Source organism: Typopeltis vanoorti, chromosome 10 (genome assembly GCF_054136105.1).
Source record: "Typopeltis vanoorti isolate ZY-2024b chromosome 10, IOZ_Tvanoo_1.0, whole genome shotgun sequence".
Classification (NCBI taxonomy): Eukaryota; Metazoa; Arthropoda; class Arachnida; order Uropygi; family Thelyphonidae; genus Typopeltis; species Typopeltis vanoorti.
In genome coordinates, this window is record NC_143558.1 from 31944070 (window position 1) to 31969849 (window position 25780).

Genomic DNA, 25780 nt, shown 5'->3' on the forward strand with positions numbered 1-25780 from the left:
AGAATTCTTGAAATGGGCTCTGAGATGCCAGAAATGTAAGTAATTGGAACTCAATGTACTGTTTCTCTGTTATTTGAGTAGTATTATAGAAATTAACAAGCTGCTGGATGGTCCTTTCTCTAAAGTCATCGATTTCATACATCATTTGATGTTGAAGGAGACCAATGACAGCTAATGCTAATGAATCAATACACAGGTTGTGCAGAAGAAATGATGTATAGTTTCTGAACCTATGGCCTGAGTTGATGGATACAGAGATTTGTACAATGCAGATGGAATGCGCTTAAAAATGGATTCGGAATTAGGTGTCTGGAGAGAGCTTATTCACTGAGCGTGTGGAAGTGCTAATTCAGGAAAATTGTAGCAATTAGATCAGAAGCAGTTGAGGATGTATGAATGCACCTATAAAGCAAATAAGTATGTGAATGAACAAAAAATATATAATCTTGTTGGAGGACAAAGGGGATGCTATAGTTTCTATATATTAATGCTAAAAGCATCAGGAATAAGAAGGAAAAAATTTTCACACCGATTAATGCAACCTTGCCAACCGTTTTAGGCAATAGTGAGACTTGACTAACAGCAGATGACATAGTTACAATGTTAGTATTTTCAGGGAGGGTAGAGTAGACAGGAAAGGGAGTAGGGTAATGCAGATGACAGGAGATGAATTGCAGCCAAGATTAGGAGTCAGTGTGGCAGATGGCAGTTCTTTTGAAATAATATTTTGTCCTGTTGACGGTCTTGTTCTGAGAACAAGGCTGTCAACAGGACAAAATATAAACTTGCTTGCTGCTATAGGCCAGGAAGTGCTAGGGACGATCTGGAAGATATGCATCAACAGATTAGTACAATGGGTGCTAGTTGAGTAATTATTATTATGGTGGTGGTGGGGGGGGGGGCTTCGACTTTGGAGATATAGATTTGAAGGAGGAAAGATCACATGACAGGAAGGAAATGGATATATACTCAGTGAAAGATAATTGCTTGAAGCAGAATGTGACAGAAGGGACTTGGGTTATGAGAGTGTTGGATCTTGTTATATGGTCAGAGGACTTAACCATAACTGAGGTGGCTACATTACCTCCAACTGAGAAAATTAATCACATGGTCTTGACTTAGGTGACAAAACATGTGGAAATTCCAGTTAAGAAGGGGTATTGTGAAACTATAAGGAAGGTGATCATGATACACTTAGGAGGCAGCTTGAAGCAGTACCATGGCATAAAATCTGCAAAGGAAGAATGTTCACGGTGTATTATGCAGATAATCTGGAGGAAGCAATATGACACGGTATACTCAAGGTTAGGAATGTAAATCGAGTAGGACTTAGACGATAAGTTGTATATGGAGGAGTAGAATCCAGATGGCAGGTGACTAATAGTGTGCCACAGGGCTCTGTGCTTGGACCACTGCTGTTTAATTGTACATAAATGATATTGGAAATAATTTGAAGGGACATATTCAGTTGTTTGCTCATGATAAATGGGTAGGGTAATAGTTAATCAAGGTGATGTACAAAGCTTGCAGGATGTTTTTGAGTAGGCAGTCAGTATGGGCAAAACCTTATGTATGTCAATTTACTATGGAAAAGTGTCAAGTTATGCATTTTAGGATAAAAAGATTACAAGCTGTGTACCATATTGAGGGAACTGTACTTCGGAAAACTGATGAAGCCAGGAATCTGGGGATAACAGTCAACGAACCGCTCAAGTTTAGAGGACATTGCTAAAGTAGCCAGGGCAGCTCACTGGATTACTTCTTTATTGAAGAATACACTAACAAGCAGAGATAAGGAAGTTATCATTCCTCTTTATAAATCCTTGATACGACCACATCTGGATTACTGTGTTCAGGTCTGGTCACGTCACCGGACTTTCTTGTGGATGAGGAAGTGGTGGAGAGGATCCAGAGGCGAGTGGCTTGTGCAATCCTCGCTATAAGGATAAATTGAGGGTTTCTGGATTGCAAAAGTTGATTAATAGGCAAAAAGGATGTGATAGAAATATTAAGTTACTTGAAGGATTTTATAGAATTGATGCAGGGGAAATGTTTCAGCACATGGCTAGAAGCAGCAGAACACGAGGCCATCCATGGAAGTTGAGCAAAAGTGTGGTTAGCAAGGGCGTGAGTACTAGATTTTTTCGCTTGGAGAGTGGTGAATGATGTAATGGGCTGCCTGAGTCAGTAAGTAAGTGTAAGTGATTTGTCAGGTAATAGTTTCGAGGAAAGGTACAATACATATTATGTTGATAGTTTTGGTCTCCCACGATGAGTCTTCTGAAAGTGCCTGTGCAATAATAATATTAAAAACAGTATGCTTAACTTTTAGTCATATGTTGATATCTACAGTGAGCATCAATTACATATATCCCTGAGATAGAGCATAACCATATCTTCAGCTGTTCTAGTTAAACAGATACAACACCTGTACTGTTAAAACCCTAAATATTTTGGATTTGTGTCTGTTTACTATATTTATAAACCTACTCCACAAAAACCGAAAATTCTGAAAATTACAGCAGTTGTCTTTCAAAAAAATTTGCTCAATCAATATTCATACTTTAGTAAATTATTATTAATATTATTAATCAAAAAAAATATTATTTATAGTTTGGCAATTCTGCATTTCACTCTGCTGATCATATATCTGCAGTTATGTTTGGCCATTTTTAAAATCTAATCTTAACCTTAGTTTTAAATTACTGTAAATATTATGCAAATGAATGCGATGTTGTGGTTTACAATTAGAAACATGCCACTATTACTTATATTGAATACACGACAAAAAGAAATTTAATTTGTAAGAAACTTATAAAATATCTTATAAGATTCTAGGAAAGTTTAAAGGAATATTTTATATAGACGATTATTATGCAAACAAGGAAGACAAACTTCACTACAGAGGGACAGTAAAGCATACCTGGGGCTGAGAGGTTGACAAGGGTGGCAGAATCTGATGGTGAGTCACTAACAGGCAATTCTCCTAGGAGATCAGCAAGTATTTCTAAGGATAAGAAATGGCCACATGGTTAGGGAGGAATCTGAAGACTGTCAGTAGATGATGCACACATATTGGACAAAGGATCAACAGAACTGAAAATAACTATTTTAATCACATTAAATTTGTATGCTAGGCATTCATTGTATTATTTTAAACATGCCACAGAACACAGCATGCAGGGGGATTAATATTAAATAAAATTCATGCACTTAGACAGCACAGCAGATATCTCTCAGTTCTTAGATTTTTAGGATGAACAGCATATAATCATTGAAAATGACATTATGAAATAGGAATGGCCTACTCTCATAGCAATTTATAATTATTAGTTGATTTGAAAATTATACTTGATTGAACCTAATGTTTCACCATAAGAACAATCTGAAATGCACATATATCGACCCATACAATCTAGTTTAAAAATGTCTGTTCAATAATATTCTTCAGTTATATTTTTTAATCTGGCTTTCACCATAAAAGGCTGTACACATGAGTACATTAGAAATTAAAAAATTACATCTGCAAATCTAATGCTCTCCCATAAAAACAAATTGAAAAGCATATATACCAAATCCATACAATTCAGGGTGAAAATGTCAGTTCAACAGGGTTACTCTTATATTTTTTTCTTTGTGTGTGTGTGTGTGTGTGTGTGTGTGCGCGCGCACATGCATGGAGGGGAGGGGAGTTCTCTGGAAACACTGCTACAGAGACCAATTGTAGAAGTAAGATAAATCAGTATTTTTTTTTAAGAAAACTAACACTTATTTCAGTTTATTTGCAAAAAATCAAGATATTACAGTTTATTTTAACAGTTTTTAGGACAACACTTTGGTTTGCAGCAAGCCTGGTTTAGTGTTCTAGCATATGTAGAAATCAGTATAAGAATTCTTTCTTTTAAGGCTACACAGTGATCAGCACTCATATTTGTAAATTTAGGGACACAAAAACACACGTGTTGAACAGATTATTTTATTAATTACTAATAAAATAAAACTTGACGTTTCGACCCCTATATCGAGGTCATCATTGGAAGAATACAAGTGTATATGGAACCAAGCAACATGCTCATGCCCTGTATACCGGTAAACTAAATCTACGTAGTTAGTTAATCCTTTTCCCTAGCCTGACCTCTAGTGATAAAATAAAATAAAATAAATAAATAAATAAAATAAAATAAAATAAAATAAATAAATACAACTACAATAAACTGCTAAAGTCCTCAACTACAATAAACTGCTAAAGTCCTCATGTATTAATATTCTTCTGGATAGTTCTGATTGTTATAATATTATTTCTTTCAGTTGCTGTTGAATGTTACAAACACTTCACCAGGTTGTCTTCTTGCACTGGGATTTTTCTATGGCTAGTTTAGGTTGTTATACAGGTTGTAGATGGGTCCTCCACATTCTTGAAATGGTTAGGCCATCATTTTTGTTGAGATTTGGGTTGTGTTTGAGCATTTCACATGACTCTTTAAATTTTCTCTCAAACCAGGTTTTGGTGTGGTGTAGGGACTTAGTATTTTTCCAATCGATTCTGTGGTATGTTTGGAGTGTGTGGTCAGAAAGGCCGGTTTTACCAAAATGGAGGTATTTAATGTGTCGTTTGTGTTCATCTTTTCTGATTGGGACAGTTCGCCCTGTTTCCCCTATATATGGTATGTTGCATGTGCATTGTATTTTATATACCCCTGGGTGGGCTAGGTGTGGAAGAGGATCTTTAGAAGAACTGAGTAGGTGTCCTAACTTATTTGGGGGTTTAAAGGTGGTTTTAATGTTGTATTTGCGAAGTGTTCTGTCTATTTTTTCAGAAATGCCTCTAACAAGGAATGGCAATAGCATTCTTGAAATCTTTTTTTGTTCTTACTGGTATCTTTATAGAGGATCTTATGAATAGTTTTTTTACTGTATCCATTTTTGATAAATGTTTGGTTGATGATCTTGTAATCCTGGTTTAGAGCCTGTTCATTAGAACAAATAGTTAGGGCTCTGTGTTTAAGGATGCTTATGACACCTAGTTTTTGTGTTGGGTGGTGGTAAGAATTTTTGTGTATGTATTAGCCTGTGTGTGTAGGTTTGCGGTAAACTGAGAAGGAGAGACAGCCAGAGGGAAGACGTGTGACAAGTGTGTCTAGGAAAGGAAGAGAGTTGTTTTTTTTCCATTTCAATGGTGAATTGGATACATTTGTGTTGTTTGTTTAGGTGGCTAAGGAAAGTATTTAGAGCTTCGCGGCCATGGGGCCAAATGGCGAAAATATCGTCAACGTATCTGAAGCAAATTTTGGGCTTTAGACATGCTGTCTCTAGAGCACGTTGCTCAAAGTCTTCCATATAAAAGTTAGCTATTGGGGAAGAAAGTGGTGAGCCCATGGGTGTACCTTCTTTTTGAAGGTAAAAATTGTTTTGCCACACGAAATATCCAGAGCGGAGTACGTGGGCAAAGAGGGCCGTGATGTCATGTAGAAATATGTTCTGTAGGAGCAAGATCGTGTCATTGATTGGGACATTGGTGAAAAGGGAAGTTATGTCAAAGCTGACTAATAAATCTTGGTCGTTGTGTATTTTTTATGTAAGAAGGGGACAGACCTACCAATTCCTTGAGTGTGGCAGCTAATTTTTTGGCTAAGTGATAATTTGGACTGTCAATTCCTTCAACAATCGGACGAAGCAGTGTGCCTGGTTTGTGTATTTTTGGCAGGCCATAAATTCTGGGCACATGGGCATACTGAGGTATTAATTTTTTTGTTGCTTCTTCGGGCCATGTGTGGACGGATTTGATTAATTCAGTTGTTTTCTTTTTGTTATGTTTTGTGGGGTTGTAGTTTACCATTTGGTAGGTGTTGTGGTCCGATATTAAATGGTTCATTTTTTCAATGTATGTTGTATGGTCTAAAAGGACAGTGACATTGCCTTTATCTGCTTTTGTGATTATAATGTCTTGGTTATTTTTTAAGGATTTAAGGGCTAGATTTTCGGTTTTGTTTAAGTTGGTGCTTAGTTTTTTGTTTGAATTTAGTATACACGATGTTTCCATTCATATTTTATCAGCCAAAATGGTGGGGAGGGATCTTAAACCTCTCTCGATATGATACAACTTATCGATGTGATACAACTTTTTTTTTTTTATCACTAGAGGTCAGGCTAGGGAAAAGGATTAACTAACTACGTAGATTTAGTTTACCAGTATACAGGGCATGAGCATGTAGCTTGGTTCCGTATACACTTGTATTCTTCCTTGATACAGGGGTCGAAACATCAAGTTTTATTTTATTAGTAATTAATAAAATAATCTGTTCAACACGTGTGTTTTTGTGTCCCTAAATTAACAAATATCAGTATAAGTAATCAGAAAGAAACAACTTGACATTGTTAGCTTATGCTGCCAAGAAAAAGTTCTGAGTAGCATCTCTAGGTGTTAGATTGGGAAATTTCAAAACCCATAATGTTAGAAAGTTCTGTGGTGGTTAGTATGTCCATTTGATATGCTTTCAACAACTTTCTTGAAAAGAATTTTTTTTTTTTTTTAAACACACACACACACACACAAGGTTTTAAGTTTGAATTTCTTAATGTTTTTTAAGGAGGATGGTTTTCAACGAATCCTTATTCAGAAACAAAGGCATCTAAATGTTAGCCATACCTCAACCTATCAGAAAAGAAGTAATATCAAGGATGAAATAATGCATTCTCAACAAACTGGAAAGTTCACTTTGGGATATCAAGATCTGATAGTAGGAACCGATTAACTATGATCTGGATCTGTACACAATCTGAAACAATGAAGCAGCAAATGACAACATAGTTGAAAAGATTTATAAGATATAACATCTCCTATCAGATATTGTTGAAGAATTTTTACAATGCTGTTACATAACCAGTATATGGTAAGATGATTTCTTATATATATATATATATATAACCTCATATTGTGTTACTTGAGAAACTAAATGCTAAAATTCTTTACACTAGGATCATATTTCCTCTAATGTGGCATTAACTATGCATTACATACCAAACAATCAGCTTTGTTTGAGAAGACAATTGTTGCTAAGAAAAGAATCTAAATTAGTGTTTCAAGTTAAAACATCAGTTTTCATTTCAGTCTTCTTAATGGACAGGTATTCAAGTGAAATTCTTCTACTAATTAAATCATTTCATATTTAGAAAATCTGTGACAGAATTTTAATCAGAAGTTTCAGTGGAAAGAATGAACAAAACAAAAGTTTAAAATAAAATAACTGTTCTAGTGTATCACAAGCCAGAAGTTCATTAAAAAACTTTTAAGCATTTAATAAGGAACGAAATTCATTCACTATATCACTTACTATTCTTGTTTTGAGAAGCAGATTACATTACTAAGCATTATATATTAAGCAAGAGAAGAAAGGGAAAGAAGTAACTTACCCAGAAGATGCTGGAAGGTCTTAATGCTGGATATGATATTGTGTATGAAGATACAATAATACACTGCTCTGATGATGCAGGCTTTCATAATTATTCATTAAGTTTATTAAGTTTCAACAAGAATGATATCAGTATTTGAATTTCTGAAATCTAATTTCATGTAACTACGAATTATTATTTGTTAAAATGTACAACATTTTATCAAATAATATCAAAACTTAGTGGAAATGGAGATACTCCCACACCACCAACCTGTAAGGGTAACATTTTCAGCATTACAAGTTGGTTATGTAGGAGAAGAGGAAGCTCCATTTTCACTATACTACACTGTAATACATTGTTATTAAGATTCTGATATATAATCTAGATGTAATATTACAGTAATAGATTACTATCAGATCACATGATGAAATAATCTAATTTGCATTATATATTACTCTGTACTATCCTGAAGGAAAATGAATAAGACTATATAATATTCAAATTCTGTGCCCCTTAAAGATCAGCATTCACTTAGAAGTAATTTCAATTTTGTAAGCCAAATGATGAATACATGCAAAGAGTTACCAAGCTTTCAGAGGGAACTGACAAATTTGAGGAGAACTGTCGGCACATGTTTGGCATTAAGTATTCCTAAATGCATGTTTGGCAATATGCTGAATAAACAGCAATTGTGAGTGACAATGAGTGCAAGATAGGGTTAAAATACAGATTTAGGCAGTAGACTGTTTCAAAAGGAAAGCCACTTCAAACGTGATTTCATTTCAAAAAGAAAATGACGTGAAAGGAAACAAACAGCTCTCGTGAGCATTTCTACAATGTTCAGAAGGCTATATCCCATGAACTTTCATGGGTGAATTGCAATCCACAAAGTGCTGTTAATGACAGTAAAAATACACTCAATTAAATGGCATAGTACAGAAACTGGACTTCAGATATTAATTCACATGGAGAGAGATGATTCACTGCATACTCTTCTAATGCAATAGTCATATTTAGGTATGGAGGATGCCCAGAACACTTTTCCCTGAGTATTACACCAAATGATGAGATGTGAATTACCACATGTCCTACAATGTGGCAATTTTATGGTACTGGTCCAACATATTTATGCTGAAACACTGGAAAGTTCTGTTTGGCTGTAATTATGCTGACAACTACAGCTATGATGAAAAAGCAGAGTTTCTGGGGGGGAAAAACTCTCTAACTGCATGAGACTAGTAACTCATCTTCAGTTGATAAGCCCTCAGAATATTACTGGCAGCCTAAAAAAACAGGCTGCATGGATTTCCTCTGTCTTTAATCATGCAGAATAGATCTAGGATCAATCAGATGCAAAAATAATATCTTTCATTAGATGTTCCTAATTGCTTTAAAGGTAATGACACTAACTTTCTAATCATAAATTAGCAGAGAGTCTCAGAGTGTACTGGCATGACAAACACATTAATTTCTATCAATAAACATATGTTTTGTTTAATTCTGCATGTCATCTGAATTTTGGCAGGATAGAGTATGTTGAAATGAGTAGCAAAATGGACTGCTGCAATTTTAAACGAGAGAGAGAGAGAGAGAGAAACAGAAAAAACAGGCTGCCAGTAATCAGAGTTCATACAACAGTAATTCAACAAGGAATTAGACCTTTTGTGCCCTTAAACTATAGTCTACTATATCGGAATAAATAATTTAATTGTAAGTGAATATGGGGTTGTCTCCCTTTAGAAAATCATATTTACAAAGTGTCAGCTTTTGGTTGAATACTATATCGAAATTGCATAAATGAAAGGTGTTTCAGCATCTAATACAAGCAAAAAAAAAAAAAAAAAATTTACCGTAATTTGTTATTACGAAAAAGTTGGTACCACATATTCACAAAGTATCATATTCACAAAGTGTCAGCTTTTGGTTGAATACTATATCGAAATTGAATAAATGAAAGGTGTTTCAGCATCTAATACAAGTAAAAAAAAAAAAAAAATTTATCGTAATTTGTTATTATGAAAAAGTTGGTACCACAGCGTGTTTCTAAAAATAAAATGGGCTACTAACATGATGTTTGGAGGAGGGAATATATATATAACAGGATTCGATCAAGAATATTAAGACTAAATTGCAAAAACACTGAAATGTTGCAATTGTATAGTTTTTAACCCATCAAGCAAGAATTTTTCTGCACATATATATGCCTAATTCCAGCAAAAGCTGGAGCATCACTCAAATGCAGCTTTCAATACTGCTAAACAATAATATGTTTAAAATTTTGTCAACATAATCAGATCGTTGCTTTTCTTTATATTAAAAAAAGGGTGTGGAGGATTGATGGAGTGTTAATTAGTTAATTATGGTGAATTTTTATTTACTAGGTGCATATTTTTGAAGCAGTTCGTGCTGCTTCAAACCTTACAAATACATTTGTTGTGCCTTGTGATCCACCATGCCTTCAACATCACAAAACAAGATCACCCTGATAAGTATGTTATCTTCGACCATAAAACTAATAAAAAATAACTAACGCTGGGTTTATTGGTCGTAAAGATTTAATACTACTAGTCACCTACTAGTTTCGCCACATAAATTAGCGGCTTCATCTGAGTTTGAATAAACATAGAAATATAAATAAATAACAAGTGCGATTATGAATCAATACATTACTAAAAAAAAATACTGAATGTATATGAACCTGATGCTTTCTGATACCTCTACTTACTCGCAATTACATTCTGACCCTACTTAAATAAACCATGTAGAAACTAACAACCTTTTAAGCAACATGACTACATGGCTCACGAATCTTAAGAAAAAATTGAAATCCATGTATCCGTTAAATCCATGTTTATATGGACTGCCAAAAGTACAAAGGACGAATATTCCTCTTCAACCAATCATTGATGGTATTAGCTCACCAACTTATTTGTTATCAACACATCTTGCTCATCTTCTAAAGGAGCACATTAGGCATAAAGACGCTTATATCAAAAATATGCAATACTTTATAGAAAAACTAGGAGAAATTTCAATATCATGAACAGACATTCTAGCTAGCCTGGATGTTGTGTCATTATTTACAAATGTTCCTATGAACAAAGTTATGGTACTTATAGATAATCTGTTTCCTCAGGACATCTCTCAACTCTATAAACACTGTCTTAACTCAAATTTTTTCTGATGGGATGGAAAAATCTACAAACAACTTTCGGGCCTTGCAGTGGGAAGTCCTCTATCTCCTCCTTATGCAGACTTATTCATGGAAAAGTTTGAAAATGATGTCTTGTTATCTGCAAATCCTAAACCATCAATTTGGTGGAGATATGTATACGACATATTCATAATGTGGAAACACAGTGTAGCTGAGTTATATGATTCTGGCATCTATTAATTCCTTCTGCCATAAAATCAAATTCACCTTAGAACTTAAGAATGAAGGAAAATTTCCTTTTCTACACATTTAATTATGAAACAAGCAGACAAAAGCATTTCTCTTGGTATGTACAGTAAACCAACATATTCATGTAGTTATCGACATTTCTCCTCGTTGCAGCATATTTCACAAAAATCGGGCATTGTCCATATGCTGAAAAAGAGGGCGATCTCTATTATAAGAGATGAAAGAACATTAAGAGAAGAATTACATTTTGTTCTCCAGCTATTGATCAGCAATGAATATCCTAAAAAAAAATAACAAAAAGAATACTACTCTCTAATCCCTCTCCACAAGAAATCCATGTCATTCATTACAGGACTTCAATTTCCCCCTTTTGTTGGTGAACTTTCGCAAAAACTTGCTAATCTCCTGAAATCTCATGACATTAGAGTAGCCTTCAAACCAATTATGACAGTACAAAATCTGTTACACTCTCCCAAAGACCAACTCTTTTAACAAACATCCTGGAGTTTACAACATCCGATGTTCATATGACCTTAATTACATAGGACAAACTGCGAGCAGTTTGGAAATAAGACAAACTGAACATATTGGACACATGAACAACAACAGAGAGGCCAGTTCAGGGTTAGCATTCCATTTTTTCAAAACTCACCACACATTGAATGGGATTAGAGCTCAATGCCATACATAGAAGAAGACTACAGCTCCTGCAACATAAAAGAAGCTTCTGTTTAGGGTACCACTCACAAGGTACCCTAAACAGAAACCAAGGGATGATTCTGCTCTACATTTGGAAGTCACTCATCAGATCTCTAAACACATCAGAGTTTAATTTCTCTGCTAACTATCGGACGCACCTACTGAACAATGACTGACCATGTGCCAGCATCCATGCTCCACGTGTTTCTATTGTACTTGTGTAAAGGTTACTACACATTTGGTATTTTTTTAGCAATGTGTTGATTCATCCAAACCCAGATCAAGCCACTAGTTTAAATGGCAAAACTAGCAGGTATTACATCTAGTGGTATTAAATCTTTACAACCAATAAACCCAGTGTTAGTTATCTTATTAGAAAAGATCATCTTATTTATCGGCCATGTGCAAACTTCTTTTTATTCAAAAGGCTGAAGCAATACAATTGGACACAACATATATTTCATGTCTACACATATAACAATTAATATACCACTAACAATTGAATACCTGCTAATCTACCTTTGATATGTCTCCTTCAAGCTACAATTTTGTAGATGCCATGTCTTTTCTTTAAGTGTTCAAGGTAGCTGAGCACAATACATTCAGTCATCATCTCTTCGATCTTCTATACTCAGCTAGCACCTATCCCATCTCATGGAAACTAAAATATATCAAACCCATTTCATAAAAGGGAAACAAAAGCCTACCGTCCAACTACCATCACATTAATCCTCTCCCAAATGGAGGAAGTTATCAATGGTCAACTTCTTCACACTCAAGAAACTCACCACTTAACTTGCGACCACCAGTGTGGATTCTGCCAATCCAGATCCACAACTAATATCTCAGCCTACATCACTCTCCACTAGACATGTGCAATGGAAAGGTTTAGAAAAACATGTACTGTTGCCCTTGACATTTCTTTTGATTGTATTTGGCATTTTGATAGCTTTGCAAACTGCATTCCTTTAGTCTACCTGCCACCCTCTGTAACTGGTTAATCAGCTTTCTCTCTGGTCATTCACTGCATGTCATGGTGGATAACACTCTCTTTGAGCTTTGCCACCAATGCAGGAGTACCTCAGGGTGCTGTTCTCTCACCCATCCCTTTCTCTTATACATAAATGACCAACTTTCAATCACTAAAAATCCTATCCACTTTGACAAACCATAGTTCACAGACATCCCTTACATCAAGCTCATCTGCAACCAGTGCCTTAAACACAGATTTCAATAGCATTCTTCAGTGGTGCAAGGATAACCTAGTCACTGTCAATGGTGGCAAAGCACATCCTATCTTTTCTCTCAAAAAGAGATCTCAACTCACCTTCCCTCATCATTGGTAATACACACACAACATCACGAGAAGCATGAACTCTCTCTCTCTCTCTCTCTCTTCTTGGACTGACATTTACCTCAAAACCACTCTTGGCACAAATGCATCACATCAATAGCTTTTCAGCTTCTAAAAAACAAGGCATTCTTTTCTGCTCAATAAGCTATTTTACACCCACCCAGCTACTAAGCCTATATAAATCCCAATCTCACAGATGCAATATTTCAGTTCTGTCTCTCTTCTACAGGTACTTCCATGGTCACTGCTCCAGTGAAATAGCAAACACCATTCCTCCATTTGCTGTTAGAACTGTTAAAACAAGAGAAGCTACTGTCCAACATCCCTTTAAAGTACAACTGCAAACTCATTGAACCCAATTCTCATCTTCCGCATTTATTCTGTCTACTAATCCTCTGAAAGAATGTCAATAGGCTTCTTTTTTCTAAACCCTCATCTGTACCTCACACACATGGCATTGATGTGCTGCTTATACTTTCCAGGAATGGCCTCTTGTTTTATATTCCTCTACCATTCTAAGAAAAATTTTTTCCATGTCAACCTGATAACAACTCCTGACTAATATGTCTAAATCAAATCCTCCTCCTAATTCTCCTATTCATGAGGCTTTGCAATTTACATTCTTTGAATTTGCCTTCATACTCCGCATTCCAAAGAACATTGACCAGCTTTGTAAAATCTTCTCTGGATCATTTCTAACATATCCTCATTACAATGAAAATTCAGTGACCAAATCTGTGCAAAATAATCTATGAGGCCTTATACAATAGAATCATAACCTCTTTATTTCTGTATGTCAGGGTCTGCCATATCAATGCCATTATCTGATGAATTTCAGGTCCTTGTCCACCACTCTCAGTTCTCTCAACTATAACTCCTTTAGTTTCCCCACCATGTGTATACTTTGCATCCTATCATTGCTTACAAATTTCAAAATATTATACTTTGCAACATTGAACTGGTAGTTCCACTTACCAACCCATTAATACAATCTATTTCAATCAAGCTCCTGTAAGGCCAAAACATCTGCTGACTCTGCATTACCCTCCCTAATTTTGCATCTTCTACAAACAGTTGCATATCTCAATATATTAATATAGAAACTGAACAACAATGGTCCGAATACTGATCCTTGCGGTACAGCATTAGTGACCTTCCTCCTTCAGGATACTGCACACCCATATACAACTTTTTGATACCTGACAGCCAGTCAATGATCCATTCATTAGTCTGTTATCCAATCACATTTCTTTCAGTTGATTAAAATTGTCATGCAGCAGTCTATCAAACGTTTTACAAAATTTAAGTATTCTATCATATATGCATCTCCCTTGTCCAAGATAATTTGTCATCTTGTTATAGTGCATAAGTAAGTTAGTAAAACTTGATCTCCCTTTAAGAAACTCATGCTGGCAACCACAGTGAATACTGCTGTTATCAACCCATTTCTGTATCCTAGTTCTCAACCCAGTACCTTAACCACAACTAGTATATATTTGTCCCCACTGCCTTAACACCACCTTTATGCAATGGAACAATTTTACCTTCTTTCAAATCTCTTAGAACCTGTGCTGTTGTAACAGTTAAACAGGCATGCCAATGCTACTGCTAATTCCCTGGAATATTCCTTTAAAACATGTAGTAATATGTTATCAAACCCTTATAGACACCAAGCTCATTTCTTTATTTCCTCATATACCTCCTGCTCGTTCACGATTAAGCCATCCTTTTGCAATAGTTATCATTCTACCATTTTCATCCATTAGCATCATTTAACTATAATCATTTTTTCTTCTACTTGCCACATACCTGAAAAATTCTCTAGGATTTTTCTTGTCATGATATGCTAATTTCTGTTCATAATGTAGTTTTGTTGTTCTTATCAACTGAGTCACTCTCTTTGCCTGCTCTTTATACTCTTTATGCAATTGATTGCTACCATTATTCATCTTGTGCTGCCTCTGCAGTATCTGCCTTCTAGGTGATCACTTCATGATCACTCTCAGCAACTAGAGAGAAGTGTAAAATCCCACTTGCCATTACATGCTCCAATGAAATGAGCAGATTTGAAACTCTTGGTCCATGTGTGTGCCTTCCTTCACATACTGACTGAGCCAACTGTCTCTCAAGAACTCGAGAAATTCATTTTTCTTATTCCCAAATGCCATCTCTACATTCCAATCTATACTGCCATAATTAAAGTTACCCATACTAATCATGTTCTCTAACTCAAACTGCTTAAACATTTCTTAGTCACCACCCTCCACATTCTTTGGCCTATAGCAGCACCCAACTTATTATCTCTTCCTGTCAACATTCACCTCACACCATACTGCCTCAACACCGTTGCCACTATTTACATCTCGCATCTCCACTTTGTGTCAACATAATTTGCCTTCTATCATCAACAGCATTCTTCCTCCTCCTCCCCCCACCCCCTCTATCCTCATAGAATACGTCATACCCTTCCATTTCCATTTTGATCAAGATATCATCCTTATTCAAACATGCTTCGCATATTTCACTTCCAACAAATTTTGGGCGAGTAAACTAAATCAATGAAATCATTTCAGCTCCCTTATTTCTGATGCTCCTAGCATTTGTAAATAAACACAGCAATTCAATTTGAGGTCTATAACCAGCCCCGCCCATGCCACTTGTAGGTTGTGATTTCCCCACACCTAACCATTCCTAATTGCCTTTATCACCATTTAACTTATCTCTCTCTCTCTCTCTCTTCAGACTCAACTACATCCTATATCCATACTGACCATCCCCATACACACATTCACTGCTACTTCCAACATCCACTCTCCTTATATTATGTCTCTCTGTCCACTCTGACTCGCACCCATTTCCCTGTCCATCTGCATTCTTGTTCTATCATTATCACTCACAGCACTACTATTCTCAATTACAATAACTTCAGTCTCCTCAGTTCCATTCTCCTGATCTCTTGCTCACATCACTCATTCCTGATTCCATTGTCAGCCAGTTTTGCATTTACTGATAACTCGTAGTTCAATAAAATATCACTTCCGATATATCCCAAAAAAAAGGCGCCAGAGAAAGAAAACCATTGAAACCGTAGCTTTGAATGATTTTGATGTAGACATTATAAGAAGAACTATTCACAAATTTTACGTGGTCGAGAAAAGAGTGCCAACTGTTCCGAAATTGATTCCTCTGCTTAAAGAAAAATATTAATTTTCCTTGGAAAAGAGAAACTTTAAGGAAAATACTTCATAAAATCGGATTTTGTTTTAATGCTATTGAGTAGTTTTAATGCTATTGAGTATGTTTGGGCAGAAGTGAAAAGTTTCATTCGCCATCACAACATAACTGGGGATATTGACATATTGAAACTTTTTAAGCTTTCAGAACAGGCGATTAAAAGTATTACAGTTCAAAACTGGGGAAAATATTGCTCTCATGTTACCTCATTGGAAAATATGTATTGGGACAGAGACAGAATTATCGAAGAATTATGCGAACCTTTGGTGATCAGTTTAAGTGAAAGTGATGGCGATTCGGACACCGATTCAGATGACTATGAAGATTAAAAGGATTTGATAATGGTATTTTTTTCCAACCCTTTTTTTGCATGGGTTTGTTAAAAGAGTCACAACAAGTCATAAATAATTAATCGGTTGAGGACATTAAAGTGTCTCAGTTCTCTCAACTGTAAGTTTAGAATATCTAAGTTCATTTGAAAAAAATTTGTTTTTCTGTATAACTATTTTTATTTTATAGAAAACTTTCTTAAAAATAAATTTCGTTAAATTTTTGTTTTATGCTATACTTTTTTTTAATTTTGTTAATACTCTACGTACATTTTTCCAACTGTTATACAAGCAAAATAGTTACACTTTAAAAACTACAATGTTCGTAAAAGAAAAGCTAAATTTTCCAACCTGTAATAAACTCATCCCAGAAGATGGATTGATTACCCTATTATTGGAATGAATTCTCCTTTTTGGGACATATGCAGAAGTGTCGAAGGTCTCTAATCTGTGGACGAACTATAGTATACAAGACAGTGTTCAAACCGGTTTTAAGTTATGTAGTTGAGAGTTTGGTTAGAAATAAAGCACTCTGATCAAGTGCTTAGATTAGACACCACAGATACAAAAGTTCTGAGAAAAACTGCAGGAGTAAACAGATAGTAGCAATGGCAGAATCATATTAAAAATCAAGATGTTAGAAAGGACCTGAACATTGTTAGTATTCAAGAATGTCAGAGCAGAGGTAAACTAAACTGGAATGGCCACTTAAACAAAATGGAAGAGAAAGGGTCGCAAAACTGGAGTTTGATGGCTGCCAAGATAAGAGGAAAGAGACCCAGAGGAACACCTAGATCTAGGTGGATTGATTGAGTCAGAAGCACCTTAGAAGAACAACATGTTAGCTACCACAATATTGGAGGGCTGACAAGTAAGCCCTCCAAGACGGACTAATTTGGAGGAAAATTGTTGACAGGAGATTAATAATAATGCACTCAATAATGTAATGTGTTAGAGTAGCCTGAGCACTCCTTGTGGGTACATATCATGAAATTGATGATCATGTAAAAAATAAATAAAATACAAAAAAATATAAAATTAATAAAAGGTAGATATAATCCCATGGTGCTAATGTACTATATGTTTACAAACTTTCAATGATGGGAGTAATATCAAAAAAATACATATTCAGATGTGTTCTTCCACTGATTTTTGTCTCTGCTAACACATAATATCAATTTTCTCACTCTAAAAACTTGTCCTTTTCTACTCAAAATGCAACTTTTCACTTATTCATGAGTTCTTTCCATTGAGCCCATTAAAATATGAAGATAACAAAAAAAACTATCCACTACTCTTCGAAATAACCACTGTCTACACTGTGTATATTGTTATACAGTATGGAAAGGTTGGCTACCCAGACCAAGGCATAGCATGAAATCAACAACCTCTACATACAAATAGCCTAGCCACTATATAATTGATATTGTAACCTTCTATTTACATAGGACAAAAGCAGAAGAGTGAAGCTATGAAAAAGAAATTATATGAAGAACTCAACTTGGTTGGGTAGCCTTTGGAAAACACCATGAAGCACTCAAAAGGACATTCCAATCTGCCTTAAAAGAAAAATGTTCGACAGTTGTATACTTTCAGTCATGACATATGGAAGTAAAACATGGGCTTTGAAAAACTGACCAAAGAAAAACTTGGGTCAGAGCTCAGACCAGTATGAGAAACATGGCAACAGCCATTATCAAAATATAATTAAATAATCCTCATATCAAATATCATTATCATAATTATCAAATAATATCAAAATGGTAATGAGCAGGTCATATTAAAAGAAGTAGCACTCAAAAATGATATCTGAGTGGTATCCCAGATTGGAAAGAGAGCTACAGGTAGACCAAATGGACAGCAGGAGGATGAGCTTAAAAAGATTGCTGGAACTCAGTGACACAGAAAAGCTCAGAATAGACAGTACTTTGGGAGAAGCCTTCATCCAGCAATGAACAGAAAAAGAAATCATTGATGATGAATAATTCTCCTCCCAAATGGTCTATTACTTATTGCTTGATCTCATATTTCTATCTTCTAGGGCACTTTTGACTAAGCGATCCATCCATCGAGATCTCAGTTGTCCACAAAGTCTTTTCCTTGCCATCTTGTCATCATACACCTATTTTGATAACCTTTCCTGTTCTCTTTAAGGACCATGCTGCATTTGTTACATTTGTTATTTCAATCTTAATATGACTGCCATTGATGTCATCTGTTTATTCCCCTATTTTTTTCCTCAAAAATCTTAAAAGTGTGGTCTCTAGTATTTGACCAAGTGTCAAACTGGTTCAATTTCGCGATAAGAATTTAGAGTTGGAAATATTATTGCTCTGTAAGCTATTTGTGTGGTGCAAGATTTGTCAAGTGAGGAGGAAGAATGTATCTTGGCGAAACTGTATACTGAATTGGTGATCATAAATACATGGTTTGAAGATGGGGAGCCAAATGCCACCTTTAGACAAGCGTATTGCTATCCATTATGGAAAGTCACTACCGAGACCTATTTCGACTTTCACTGAGATTCAGTGGAAGACAGATCAATGAAATTACAAAGGTTAAATTAATGCAAAAGTACTTGTATATTTACCATGTACAATTAATAAAAGATGTTATCACATTATTATTAAAATACAGAGCAGTCAAAGTCATGCATCAGTTTTAAATTTTAATAACAAAAGATATACAAATAACGATGTAGTAAATATATATATATATAAAGTTCAAGTCTTGAAAATTTTTATATAATAATGTCATCCACGTAAATCTAATTTTTATTTTTTGTATTTATATTTATTTTCTCACTTTCCCTTTTATTTGGTGATACTAAATGATTCCAAATGATAACAAATGAAGAATAAGTCAACTGCATGCTTTGGCTTGCAGAGTTTAAATCAATAACAGCTGCGAGAACAAAATTCACTACTCATTATAAAAAGATGTACCCCATAAAAGGTCAACAACCAGGTGGATGAAAAATTTTAGAGAAAGTATAACTTTCTCCATTAGCTTGTCTCCCAGTTAATGAAAAACCATAATCTGGGAGACAAGCTAATGGAGAAAGTTATCTTGCCGTGCTGCAGAATTTCTTCATCCCTGCAGAGATTAAATCTTTCAAACAACACCATCTTCAAGCAACGTTGAGCACCCTGACATTATTCATCGAATCTGCAATAGTTTTTAGGCAAATGTGGCCACCACATTTGCCTGATCTAACCTTATTAGATTTTTATTTTATATCTCACGGAGTTTGCAAAACTCACGGAGTTTGCAAAACATCTCACAAGATATTGATGATGCTGGCATAGCAACCAGCAATGATGGTGGCCACGTCAGCATCATCAACATCTTTTAAGCCAATTCTCACACTCCGTGAGATATAAAATAAAAAAAAATATATTGAAGCATGATAATTAAAATTGAATTAAGAATAAAACTGTAAGACTTAAAGTTTCATATAATTTTTACTAAATAGTTCCATTATTTGTATATCTTTAGTTATTAAAATTTAAAACCGGTGCAGGACTCTATGACCACCTTGAAATCTGAATCAGAGATAGCCATAGTTTTTCGCTTGGTTACAAAGTAAATTATACTTGACAAAAAATTATATTCTTATTTAATCTTTACCCAAGTGTAAGAAACAAAGTTTGTGCATGAAATATTTTCATAACTAGGCTATTTTTATACAGGGACTGCTGATTTCACATCAATTACTATACCATAATGCAGAGAACACTTCTTTAGGATGTGAGTACAGGAAAACCTCGCTTAACATGAATTCAATATGAAAACAGTTTAGCGAGTGAGTGAAATGATACTATTTCTTCCTTTAAGTGAGTAATTAATCAGTTAGCATGATTTTTTTATGTTATGGGAAATTTTTTGTTGCTAATCTGAAGCGAGCGCCGACAATTTTCAATGTAGCCCAGTGGGCAGTGGTGGACGACACTCGACAGTTGACTCAAAGCTATCACCGCAAGTGCATGAACAATCTCTGTTTCCTTGCTCAATCACTTTTCCTTCATTTTGTTTTAATTTAGATACCTATAAGGCATTATTATATTCAACTCCTGGTATGGAAAAGAGAAAGACTGATAAAGAAAGCTGCAGTAATAAAGGGTCCGTGGGGCAGAAAGTCTTATTTCAATTTGCAAATGATTCCATTGGTATTAATAACCCAACTGACAACATTATTAAAGAAATCAGCACAATTGGTAAAGAAGCTGGATTTAACGAACCGGATAATGAATATGTGAGAAACTTGCTCAATTCCCATTCAGAATGGGAAATGAGCAAGTTAAGCGAGAATGATCTCCTTCAACTAAGAGAACAGCATACATATAAAGAAGAAGATAAGGAGTACAAACAAGAAGAGAATGTTACGACTAAGAAGCTAGCTGCAAAAGAACATTCTCTTCTTGTTTGTACTCCTTATCTTCTTCATATGTATGCTGTTCTCTTAGTTGAAGGAGAATGCTCCTTCATCAATCCTCCTCAATCACATTGAGCATGCTAAGGAAATTTTGTTTGATGCTGATCCTGATATAGAATGAAGCTTCGACGTCCTCCGAAATCTTGATAAAGTGACTGCCATCTATCACAAATTGCATGATAAGATGAAAAAGTACCTCAATCAAATGTTTAGACATTAAATAAAAATTTATGCAATTGATTTTATTAATTTTGATGATTTTATCCTCTAATATAGGGTATACATTTTTTTTTCTTTCAAATTTATGCTAACTGATGGATGAATTATAATTATTCCTAATGTTTATTGTATTCGCTTAATGTGATTTCGCTTGGGCATGCATTAATTGATGGATTGATTAATCGCATTAAGTGAGGTTTTCCTATATTGCTATGTATTATAGGAAAGGTCACTACCCAAACCAGTTTTGAACTTAACTGAGGCCTCTCTGAGGGATACTCAGGGGCTCACATTCGTGAGTACGGGCATGGCAAACCCGAGACACCCAAGCTAGACCTAATCTTACTTCATACAATATACACTTGGTATATCGTATCTGGAGACTGGTCTTCTACTCTTCTTTAACTCTACTCTCGCTTACTTCTTAGTCCCCCCAGTGCTATTAGAGCAACTCGAGGGCGAGAGGGTGACTCTTTCCTCTCAAACGGTTGTTTCCACTATCTACTAAATAAAGCGACTGAATTCAGGTCAAGGAGTGGTGGTTGACACTTGACGAAAACTTAACCATTGAAACTGAATGAACTCTAACCAACCTAAAGATACATGCCGACTCAACCGTCGCCCAGTCAAACAAGGGTTGTGCCCACTATTAGGGAACCAAGATAGTGAAGGCGAAAAATATGCTATTGGAACAAAACATCATCTAATAGACAGGAAAAACATAACAAGCATAGGAACATGGAATGTAAGAACCCTTCACCAGGAAGGAGCATTGGAAATACTACTGCATGAATTAGACAACTACCCAATGGGAAGTGATGGACTCTGCGAAACCAGATGGAGCGGAAAAGGAGAACTCCACCATGGACAGTACAAAATCTTAACTTCAGGCAGGGAGGACGACAAACACCAAGAAGGAGTAGCACTTATATTAAAACCTAAGACTCCAAACTCTCTATTGTCCTACAATCCTATCTCACCTAGGATAATTAAAGCAAGATTCAAAACATCACTCGGATCACTAACTATTATTCAAGTATACTCACCAACTTCGACATCATCAGAAGAAGATTTTGAGGAGTTCTATATAGATTTGCAAAAAGCAGTACAGCAGACATCAAGTCAAGATCTCCTAATTGTAATGGCGGACTTAAACGCAAAAGTAGGCAAAGACTGGGATACCTGGCCAAGAGTAATTGGAAAGTTCGGGTATGGAGAAAGCAATGAACATGGCAAAAGACTGCTAAACTTCTGCTCAAATAATAGACTAACAATAACCAACACTCTCTTTAAACATCCAAAACCTCAAAGAAAATGTACATGGATATCACCAGACAGCCAAACCAAGAATATGATAGACTATTTGCAGGTGTAGACTTCTGTGGCTAATTGGTTCAAAAGATATATTTCGGTGATTAAACCACATTTTTTATTATTCAGTTATACAAAATACTGAAATAATAGTTCCTGAGAAGTTTTGTAAATGGTAGGATTGACATCTTCAGGGTGTAAATAGTATAACTTAAAGTTTAAACAAGAGAATTAATAAATACAAATCATAACCGTCTGACTATTCATAAACTCAAAGAACAGAATGCAGATATAAAACGTTATTGATGTTGAACAATACTGGACGATGTCACGTGTTCTTGTTCTAGTTCATACAGTCCGAGCTCAGATTAAGATAGATTTTTTATTAGAGCTGACCACACTTGATGGAGAATTAAACCTTGATTTTTATTGCATTGGGTTGGGTTTTTTAGCATATTAGCAGCTTCTTTAAGTTTTCTTATATAACTGTTGTTTTCTATGTATCACATCGTTGTTTTTTGCCCGAGTACATCGTGTCCAGTGGAAGTGGTATGGAAAGCAAGACCCGTTTTTTTGTTCTCTTTTGTATTGTACGTCTTTTTGGTGTTCAGCCTTTCGTATTTCTCCAGATCTTCTTGTCTGTCCTACGTAGCAAATCCCACAAGAGCAATGGATTTTGTAGACTCCTCTTTTTTTAAGAGGATGATGAGGTGGTTTTGGTGAATGTAGGAATCATGAGATTTTTTCATAGGAAGGAAGGCTACTTTTATGTTGTGTTTGTTCATTAATTTGGCTAACTTATCTGTAACATTTTTGATATAAGGAAGCGAGATTGCGTTTTTGTAATCCTGTTTTATTGTGTCGTTAGCTGGAGGCATTTTAAGGATTCTCTTGATGGTTTTTGTTTCATATCATTCTGTTGGAGGATTTGTGTTAAGTATTTTAGTTCTTCATTACATCTTTTTTGTGTGCTGGAGATATTGTATGCTCTGTCTCGAAGAGTTTTAATTAAGCTTATTTTTTGTGAAGGATGGTGGTGTGAGGTTGCATTTAGAAATCTTCCAGTGTTAGTCGGCTTCCTATATACTGAGAAAGAGAATTTACTTTCTTCATTAACTTCTAATATTAATTTCTTAATTAACTTCCTTTTCTGGATATTCTATTAGAAGTTAATGAAGAAAGTAAAGCAGGAAAGGAACGACTTTTGGAACCATTAAAAACATTATTTGAAAGGATCTACAAAAACGAAGCAGTACCTACTGATTGGACCAAATCAGTCATAACTCCTACATACAAAAAAGGAGATAAAACAGAATGCAATAATTACAGAAGCATTAGCCTCCTCAGTATTCCAAGTAACGTTTTTATGAAAGTACTCCAAAAACAATTAAGCCATATATAGAACTGGCACTAGGAGAAGAACAAGCAAGTTTCAGACCAGTCGAAGCACAAATGACTGGAGTACAACCAAAGTTGCTACATAAATTTCATAGACTTTTGTCAGGCATTTGATTCAATCCATAGAAGAGACCCTTGGAAAACTATGGAAGAATTTGGAATTCCCAACAAAACCATAAGAATAATAAAGAATCTGTATGAGAAATCTGAAAGTGCAGTATGAATTGAGGACACCTTAACCAACTGGTTCCAAACACAGAGCAGAGTAAGACAAGGATGCAATCTGTCACCAGACCTGTTCAATCTTACACTGGAAGAAGCAACCAATAAGGCCTTAAACAATGAAGACTCCAGAATCAAAATATATGGGGAAAATGTGACACATTTAAAATTTGCAGACAACATTGCATTACTTGCAAGCACAGAAGAAAATCTACAGCGAATTTCTGATAAAATAAAGGAGTGTATAAAATCTGGATTAAACATAAATATAGACAAAACAAAAATTATGCAAATAGGAAAAAGAAGCACCAATCTGAAAATTGAAATTGATCGTAAGAATCTAGAGCAGGTAGAAAATTTCACCTACCTTCGAGGAGTTATTGAGTACAATGGTGAAATTATAAAAGATGAATTCGTCTAAACAGACGAATCAGTTAAGCATCCCAAACTTTTGGATAACTTAATAAAATATGGAAGTCAAGAGACATCAAACAAGTAACAAAAGTAAGAAGCTATGAAACGATGTCCTCCCAATACTCCTCTATGGAAGTGAATGCTGGAATTAATCTCAAAAAGGCTGATGAGAAAAAATTATTAGTTACTGAAATGGGTTGGCTAAGAAGATTACTTGGAGTATCTCTGCAGGATCGACTAAGAAATGAAGACATAAGGAAACGATAAAACAAGAAATAACAATAATAGACAAAATCCAAGAAAGAAGACTGCGATGGTTTGGCCATGTGACCAGAATGGGAACAGAAAGACTACCATCTAAAGCCCTGAATACAATGATGGAAGGTAAACGATCCAAAAGATGGCCCAGAATTAGATGGATAGACAAAATAAAAGAGGACCTGAAAATCAAATCACAACAAGCGACACCAAACACCAAACCGGACAGAATTCTTCGGACTCTCACGGGACAGACGGAAGTGGAGAGTTCATTTGGCCTCATCATCATCCACATAGATGATGGAAGAGAGAAGAAGAAGAAAAGAAGGGGTCTCTTTGGTAGAAGCCAGACCCAGAAAATTCCCAAGGTTGAATAAATACAAAGTCATATATTTACCATATACAAGTAGTAAAAAGGTGCATCGCCTTATTATCTGATAATGAATAGAGGCTATTGACTTCACATCAGTTGGCACAGTATCCCATAATGCAAAGCATTGAGAAGTATTTCTATTCATTATCAGATAATAAGGCGATGCACCTTTTTACTACTAAGCTAGTAGTAAACATACTTCATGCACAATATTTGTATGCTTACAGTTGAATAAAGAATTAAACAAAAACATAATGACTTGTCAAGTATAATTTACTTTGTATCATCATCATCAAATTCCTGCCATGTACCCTCAAGGGGTGTACAGGATATGATAGTACTAGATGAAAAAAATTACATTATTATTAATTTCCTATCTATAATTTTCCTCCAAATCAGTCTGTTACTTATCAAGACTTCAACATTATTAGATCTTATATTTCTATCGTCTAAAGCACTTTGTACCGCATTAATCCACCTATATCTTGGTCTTCCTCTGGGTCGTTTTGCTGCCAACCTGGCAGAGAACACTTGTTTTGCTAATCTTTCCTCGCCCATTCTGTTTAACTGACCATACCACCTGAGATTAGCTCTGCTAACGCATTCCTGGATGCTGACAATGTTAAGTATTTTCCTAACATCCTTGTTTTTAATATGATATTGCCATTGATGCTATCTGTTCACGCCTATAATCTTTCTCAGGACTCTCATATATGTGGTCTCTAGTCTTTGGTCAAGT

General features: G+C 35.3%; 1 protein-coding gene across 9 annotated transcripts in view; it reads right to left on the reverse strand.

Moving 5' to 3' along the window:
* The window catches only part of Ufd4 (ubiquitin fusion-degradation 4-like), an 831523-nt gene that overhangs the window by 283403 nt on the left and 522340 nt on the right, over window positions 1-25780 (reverse strand). For 8 of the 9 annotated variants that reach the window (XM_090399614.1, XM_090399612.1, XM_090399618.1 and 5 more), the window contains one exon: window positions 2924-3007. The exons of the other annotated variant lie outside the window; for it this stretch is intronic. In XM_090399614.1, coding sequence (XP_090255740.1) covers window positions 2924-3007 — 84 coding nt within the window. The remainder of the gene's footprint in view (window positions 1-2923; window positions 3008-25780) is intronic. 9 annotated transcript variants of the gene reach the window in all.